The 8,223-nt window shown below is 40.6% G+C and overlaps 1 protein-coding gene across 1 annotated transcript; it reads right to left on the bottom strand.

The window, feature by feature from the left end:
- Positions 1-1,239: 1,239 nt before the first annotated feature.
- LOC104957206 (transcription factor HES-1-like) lies at positions 1,240-3,320 on the bottom strand. Its single transcript, XM_010784812.1, has 4 exons — positions 3,033-3,320; positions 2,848-2,943; positions 2,672-2,759; positions 1,240-1,938 (listed from the first exon to the last, which is right to left on the bottom strand). The coding sequence occupies exons 1-4, from the start codon at positions 3,138-3,140 to the stop codon at positions 1,487-1,489; spliced, it is 744 nt and encodes a 247-aa protein (XP_010783114.1). The 5' UTR covers positions 3,141-3,320; the 3' UTR covers positions 1,240-1,486.
- Between the last annotated feature and the right edge of the window lie 4,903 nt (positions 3,321-8,223).

Here is an 8,223-nt window from a genome sequence, read left to right as displayed (position 1 = left end):
AAACGTTTCAGTGCAAAATAATGTGCGACGTTCTTTAAGAAACAAAATAGATATGTTGCACATATTCAAGTTCTGACCTAATCTTTTAAATTCCATGAATGTGAAACCATGAACAGCCCAAATGGTCGTGGGTTGAGTGAGTGTGTTCCTCTGGAGGTGCCACTGTGTGAAGCTGTCAAAGGGAGGCCCTGTCTTCTGCTGATGGGCTGCCAGGTCTGTTCATGGGTTGCCAGATTTAGGGCAACATGCTGTTGGAGGAGCGTTGTCTCCGGAGTGTGAATGAGAGGCACCTGTGACCCGGGGTCGGGCTCTGCTTGTGGCCCGCTGAGTGAGCACCACGCTCGGGACACACGCTGGGACTGTCAGCTTCAACTGTCCGCTAAATGGACAACCGGCTCCGCAGGGCTGACGCTAGGACTGCAAATCACCATTATTTTCAATATGATTAATTGTTTGGTCTATAAAATGGCCGTTGTAATTTCTCAGATCTAAGGTGATGTCTTAAAAACATCTTGTTTACTCCAAATAGCCCAAAAGAAATCCCTTTATTATGATATAAAAAGAAAAAGAAAAAGCAGAACATCTTATATTTGAGAGGCTGAAACGGCATGTTCTGCCATATTTGCATGATACATTACTTGCGATACATTTAATTTAAAAAACGTTATTTTTCTCTCGATCCAGTTAGCGATTAGTTGACTAATTGTTCTATAACAGACTTATATTATATACTTCAAACTAGATTCACGGTCTGCTCAGTCAAAAATGTTGAATTGTATGAATGAATATCAGTTATCACTCCTCTGGTGGCAGATGATGCAGGGGAGACATCTCAAAGTAACATCTCATACTTAATCCATGAGTTATACCAGTATCTTGTTTGGTCTGCTCTTCTTTTAGCCCTGTCTCATGGCCTGATCTATTTCGGCATGATTTCCCATCTGGCACGCCTGCATGTGTCAACAGACCCTCGTCGTCTCGGGCTCAGCGCCGCCTCTCAGGTTCCTCACCTCATTAGAGAAGAATTTACTTCCAGCCAGAAAGCAGGTTTCACTGTCGCTGCGAAAGTGGATGATGAGGTGTGGACAGGGCACACAGCAGGGGGGCTATATTTAAACGACTGGTGTATGATCTTAATTGAAAAAACGTTTCAATGATCTGAGATGAAGTCAAACTTTTAAGCACTTTTAATGATAGCCTCTACACTTATATAAATCTGTTTTTGAGGGAGGAGAAAAGACAAAGACGCCATGCAGCAAATATTGTACTAAACATCATAGAAACATTTTATTACTCTCTACAAAAATACAGTGCTTTTCAAGAACTGTTCAAGCATTTTCTGTCCTCCTCCATACAAAATCACAGCAAGCAAAGACATGAGAAGAATCTCCTTATGTCCATATATTCTTCTTATGTTGTTTTTCCAAAACATTTACAAAATGTACAAAGATATGTTCTTTTGGGTCCCAAAGGTGGAGCTGGTTTCCTACCAAGGTCTCCACACAGAGTCTGAGGTGACGGGAGGAGCAAAAGGTGACATGTGCGGGCTGTTCTGTGCCCCCAGAGGCATGAGAGCAGAGCTGGGGACCAGAAAAGCAAACTGTCCATCCGGTGTGGGGACCACCTGGAAACCCCCATACAGCTTCATGGCCTCTGGGGAGGAGAGCATCGCTGAGCCACTTTTACAGGACATCTGTGGGGCGGGGGCCACAGGGGTGTGTGTGCCGGTCTGCCCGAGTCTGTGCGCCCCTGGGTGAGGCGTGTAGAAGTTCACGGCGTTGATTTGGGTCACGCAGGCTGCCAGGTGGCTGAGGAGACGGATCCTCACCTCGGTGTTCAGCCCTTCACACGAGGACAGGAAACGGGTGACCTCTCCCAAACACTCGCTGAACCCGGCGCGGTATTTACCCAGGACTGAGGGGTCTGGGTTCACAGCAGCTGGAGAGGGAAATACAAATACATTCATTTAGAAAGATACGTGTGGAACGATAGAGAGAAAATTTTTTAAGAATTAAAGAAATAAAGGAATAAATAAAAGTGGAAATATATCGGCCAAAAATTAATAAAGTTATTTAAGTATTTTCCTTTTTTTCACATAATGTTTCTTAATATTTCTGTAGATACTTTGCAAAAGTATAGATCCATTTCATCTTTGCAAATATATTACTCTATTTCTGTTGATTTTGTATTGTTTTTGTATTTTTAAATAATTGATTTTGAAAGCAATAAGAAAAGGATTATAAAAAATAAAGAGAAACAAATAAATACATGACATTATAAAAAATACATGAAATAAGTATTTTTTCTGCAAAGACAAATGAATCTACATTCTTAAAAATATATACAGAAATAAATTATAATTCTTAAATCAAAAATAAAAAGTTTAGTAAGTTAATATATGTATTGCACCCCTATCAAGGTGAGATTGATAGAGAATAACACGTGATTAAGAGTTTATGAATAGAAAAAAACACCATTAAAAAAATAGAAAAATTGGCTAATTTGAATAATAAAAAAAGACTTTATTCATTTATTCTTTCAGATGATGTCTTGTGAAAACAAGTCTTAAGGAGAGCACACCAGCTGTGGGTGGGCATACATCTTGGATAGCGTGGGAACATCTAAAGTTAGCCATCCCAGAATGACTGCACACACATCAGCTAAGACATACCGGCCATCTGAAGCCTCTGCAGGTTCCTGAGGTGCTTCACTGTCATCTCAAGGATGTCCGCCTTCTCCAGCTTGGAGTGTCTGGAGCTCTAAACACAGAAAGTGACGGTTAAGTGATGAATTGCTCATTTAGTTGGTTATTTCAGGTCATATTTAAACAAACACCCAGCTCCTTACATCTTTCTTCAGTGCGTCTAGGATGAGGGTCTTCAGCTGGCCCAGACTCTCATTGATGCGCGCGCGTCTCCGCTTTTCCATGATTGGTTTCGAGGACTTTAAATAGAAAATAAAAGCAGTTGAGAAGACAGTTTCAAATAAAAATAAAAGTTGGAAAAGAGATGTAACGGGAACAGTTGTGCTACCTTTCTGTTCTCGGACAGACTGCGGGGTTTCTCCGGTGTGGAGTCCGCACTGGCCGGTGAGGCAGCCGCGGCGGAGGGAGAGGTCCTCTCGAAAGTTCCGGCTGGCATCTTCAGGTTTTCAGTTAAAAAGACTACGAAATAAACTTTATGAACAACAGAAAGAAGCAAAACAACAACAGGTTAGTCCCGTGTGGTGAGTCCCGCCTTCTGCTGGCACACCTCAGAGCTCTGTACCAATGACAGATAAAGTGACTCCTGTCTCCTCGCCGAGCTGTCAGTCCGCTCCTGTTTCCAGCGCCTCGGGGTGTATTTATAGAGCGCGAGCCTGCACGCGAGCGGCTCGTGTGTGAGTTCCGCGCATTTCATCAGTCCGTCCAATGAGCGCGCGAGACACGGTGCCGGGGAGGCGGCGGGCTCGTGCGACCAGGAGCTCCCATTGGCTAGCTGTCAGGATGCTAAAAGCTAATTTACAAAGAAGAGATACTCAGAAACTCCTTATACTGCAGTGCAGAGTGTGTTAACTCTAAAATAATTATGTGTTTAAAAAAAAAAGCCATTGCCAAAAAAAAAATGGAGACAATGTAGTGCTTGTGTCAGAGTGAAGGGGCATATATATTTGTCAGTAACGAGACTCGAACCAGGGACAATCAGGTGGCTATACATATATCAAATATCAGTTAAGTTACTTTGAAGATTCCAATTTAAAGTATGAATACAAAATATGATCAATTAAAAGTGTATCATTAATTATTATAGGATAAATATGTGAAACATGGAGAATAAAACATTGTGGTAAAAAAGCTACTCCTTTATTAGCTGCAACAAAGTGATGAACACATTATGCATCTATACAAATAATTTCCTACATTAAAATATTGTTGAGAAATTGGTCATTGTGCTGAATAAGTACTTCAGGTAGTTATGCTATGTTTTATTTTACTTATACATCAGTGAAATGTTCTCTTCAACTTATCATTATAATAGATTTTTTTTTGCACTGTGGAATTACTTGACATCAGGATTTGTTTTCCCATTATGTTGAAATCGAATATCATAAAAGCCGTGATGACAACTTACTTTAGTCTTTACAAATGGTACAGGTTCTTTCTCTCAGTGTGTGTCCGTCACACACTTCTCGGGGGTCATTGAGTGTGTCAGACCTCGTCCTCTGACACACTCCGGGCCTGATGTCCAGTGAAGAAGAAAATCTGAGACACACTCAGCTGTCCTGGGCTGACGTGAACTCTAACACCTCGTCTGGTATCACAGGTTGGACTCACTGCTGAAGAGCTCAAAGATCTGAAGAGCGGAAATAAGACTATCTTTATGTTAACAGATATGAGTTTTATATCGGAAATTTTTTTCAGGAAAAACCCATATTATTTTATTCTTATGTCCATAAATGACGGAATTGATCATTGACCTTTTTTTATAATCAGTTCAATCTGTTCTATTTTATACCAATGATATCACCGCTTTAATTAAAACTTTATAATGTTTGTGAATCAAAGAGTAACAGTATATCAACACTTACTGTATACTTAATTAGCTAATTTTTGGTCAGTAGTTACTCTTCAAAATTAGCCTCAAGATTTATGAGACATTTTTCAGCTGCTTTTATATTGAATGTAAAAGGTTAAGTACTACAGCAGGTATTATAAAGAGTCTGATATTAGCCTTATAGCCTATTTGCACAGAGCAATACTTATTTCTAATTTGTATGTAGCCTGGTTTGCTCAAATAAACACACAAATGAACCCGCATTTGAATGGCTCTCAAATATAAGCCTTGTTATGGTTGTGCATGCACTGATAATAATATATTTTCGTTTTTTTGTGCATGTTTTCTTGAATCTTCTCCAAATTCTTAAAGATTTTGAAGCTTTTATCTGTGTTGATCAATGTAGATGATTGTTTAGATGTTTAAATAAAATAAAAACATAACTGCATTATTAGAATTTGACAATTACATTGGAGAAATGTCCCCTATCCACCAGCGTTTTAAGCAAATTAGACCCTATATGTTCAACATCAGTGAAACCAGACACATGGTGCTTGTTTTCCTGAAACATGGACATCTCTGTCTGGCCTCTGGTTTATCACCGGCTGCCTCTCTCCTCTCTGATGGACTTTAAACGTCTCTGTAAAGCTCCTAAATCCACAGAGGTGGAATGACCCCAGAAGCCAGGTCAGCATTAGCTTCCTCTCTGTGTGAGCGACACGTCTTCAAGCACCAGCAGCTTCCAGACCTGAGTCGAGTCAAATGAAGTCAAGTCAAACCCCCAGCCTTATAAGTGGCCATCAGTTATAGATATTTACCACTTGGTGTTGCTCTCCGATAGAAGACAAAGACATTAAAATAGGAGGAACATGCAGTGGGAAAGTGATGCTGCTCTATCTGTATGGCCAACTGTTCTCCTGGGATCACATCAAGTCAATCTTCTCACTGTGTGGTTTAACAAGATGCTCATTTGAAACAGCCTTAGGATGTGTTAATGGCAGATGACAGGAGAAGAGGCCTCGCGACAATAAATAACATCCTATCAGTGGTGTTTTCACTGCGCCTGCTGCTCCGCCACAAACAAGCCTTTATTGTGCGGATGGTGCTGAGGACTCCAGGTTTATAGGCAGCCCTGATCTGTATCAGTGTGGGAACCCTGGGAGGAAGGGCAGGGAGGATATCAAGGCCTGGCATGTGACTCAAAACAAAAGGAAAAGTGGAGGAAAACACGGACAGGGAGACATCAATATTTTTGGGTTTTGACCTTAAATGTTCAGGTCAAAATCTTTCCTTAGCCTAAACTTTGATCCAAACAAGATACACTTACAAAGGTGCACAAGAAACATATTCTCAGAAACATTACATCACATTTCATTTAGCTAACACTTTTATTTAACCCTTAAATGAAAAATGTAATCCATTATTATTATTATTAAATGTTTTTTGTATCCCGGGAGAAACAGTCAATTACCAGGCTGTGTCCATATGTAAACTGGGTCTAATAACAGTGTAATATGGTCAAATAACAGTGTTACATGGATATATAATGGATGTAATATGGGTGTGATATTGGTGTAACATCAGTGTAATAAGGGTGTACTGATGTGTAAAGTGTGTGTGATATTGGTGTTATATGGGTCTTCTTACAGGGTAATACAGGTGGAATAATAATGTAACAGGGTGGAATAATGGTGTACTGGGGGTGTATTAATGTGTAATAGTTAAATAACATTGTAATATGGCTGTAATGTAGAAAATAAATAAATAATTTTCCTATATAATTATAATTGTACAATGTAATTGCTCACTTAAGGGATAAAGCGACTCACAATAAGTGCAAAAAACCAGATACAAACTCATAACAACAAGAAACCTGCATGTATTCAGTTCAAATGAGCCCGACAATTTAGTGTTGGTGAATACGTTTCAAATGAGCTACTCAGTACAACATTATTATTATGTTATAGCTTTAATGGCCAAGTTGCAGTATAAACAGGTGGGATCTCCTTCTGTGACAGACAAATTACCTAGAGAACTTAGCAGTTTGTATAGAAGAGTAACTCGTTCCACCATTTGGGAGCCAGAACAGCAAGATAGCATATCAAAACAAAGTATTGATGCTTTTAAGCGACTTAATGTAAGTGCAATGAACCATGAAGATACAAACTAAGAAAAGCAAAAAACCTGCAGGTACACGAGCTTCAAATGAGCCGAAGCCTTATAAGTTCTGGTCCATTAACATTTCAATTTTAAATTAATAATCAGTTAGTTTATATTAAAAAATAATACATCTTTTCTTTTTGAGTGAAAAAACGAGTTGACAGTCTGGTGTTTCGATGTGATACACACGTTTTTTCGATTTTTGTGTATTATTACATTTTTACATGTGAATACAGAGAAAAACTCTAATACACCATTTTTTGGGCAAGCATACACAAAATGTGTAATACTACAAACGTATACATATTGCAATATAATTGTATCACCTAGGCTCTCACCTTCTTTGGCAGTGACTTTTATATAAATGGAAATCTAAGAAAATGTATTTTCTCAGTCCATAAATAAACATGTCATCCCACACCCCCATTGTACGTGATAGCCTCAGGGGCTGGCCATAATGTTTAACCAATCACAACAGAGCCGTCCAGCTCACCAATCAGAGCACACTGGGCTCTGGTTTCAGACAGAGGGTGAAAAGAGGTGCTCCAAATCCAAATATGACCTCTGAACATTTTTATTTTCTGAGGTCATTTCAGAGATGTTCCTTTTTATTAGACTAGAAGGGCTCTTATATCTGGACATCTGTGACTTCCTCCATGCAAGTTATTTCACAGCTTGCATGCTTTAATCGAGAATTTCATCTTTGCAGTAGAGTCTCTCCGCAGTCTCCTCTCCATCACCACCTGGTCTGAAAGCTGTGGCCCCCGCTTTCTCCTCCACCCAGCCACCAGCAGCGGGCAGAGAAATGAGCATCCTCATCACCAAATCATGCAACGCTTCTCCTTTCAACTGCTGGTATGAAAACATCTCAGGCCAGGAGGGGAGGGCACAGACAGAGGGGATCACTTAAACATCTCCTCCAGCGCTCAGCTCGCTCTCCGTGCCTCCTTCTCCCTTTGAATCCCCCTTAAAGAGAGAAGGGGGGTCCCTCCCATAGCAACTCCCAGCCCCCGGCTCTGCCTGCCTTTTGTCCCCCTCCCCAACAGCAGTTTCTGCTCCAGAAGCCTTAGACAAGGCCTCCATTAATTGCGGGCCTGTGTGGAATACACGTGGGACAAAGGGCCCAACAGAGTGTCCGGCCCCCAGACAAGGCTGGAAACAAGTGGTACAGGAATCCTGCAGAATAGACTCGTCCTGGCTGATGTCACTGAATACATTTACCTACCTCAGAGCACATTCACTCTGCGCTTTGTTTTATTTGGACAAAAAAAAAGAAGGCGAAGGGGGAGGCAGTGGTATCAATGGAAAAGAGAAGCAGGAGCCAGGGGGGGGCTCAAGGATGGGAAATAACTGGTAGTCATGGGGACGTGCTGAATCAAAAATATGGTCGAATTTAGTGGAGGCAGAGATGTAAAAAGGGTGGAGGGCGTTAGATTAAACCCTGCATGAGATAAGAGAAGGCTGAAAACAGAGGTTTAGTTTCTTTTAGCGCATTCAGCCCTGTTTATACGGCAATAAAGAGCGGATAAAA

This window comes from Notothenia coriiceps, unplaced genomic scaffold (genome assembly GCF_000735185.1).
Source record: "Notothenia coriiceps isolate Sejong01 unplaced genomic scaffold, NC01 NC01_scaffold00026537, whole genome shotgun sequence".
NCBI classification, from domain to species: domain Eukaryota; kingdom Metazoa; phylum Chordata; class Actinopteri; order Perciformes; family Nototheniidae; genus Notothenia; species Notothenia coriiceps.
This window is presented reverse-complemented; position numbering and strand designations above follow the sequence as displayed.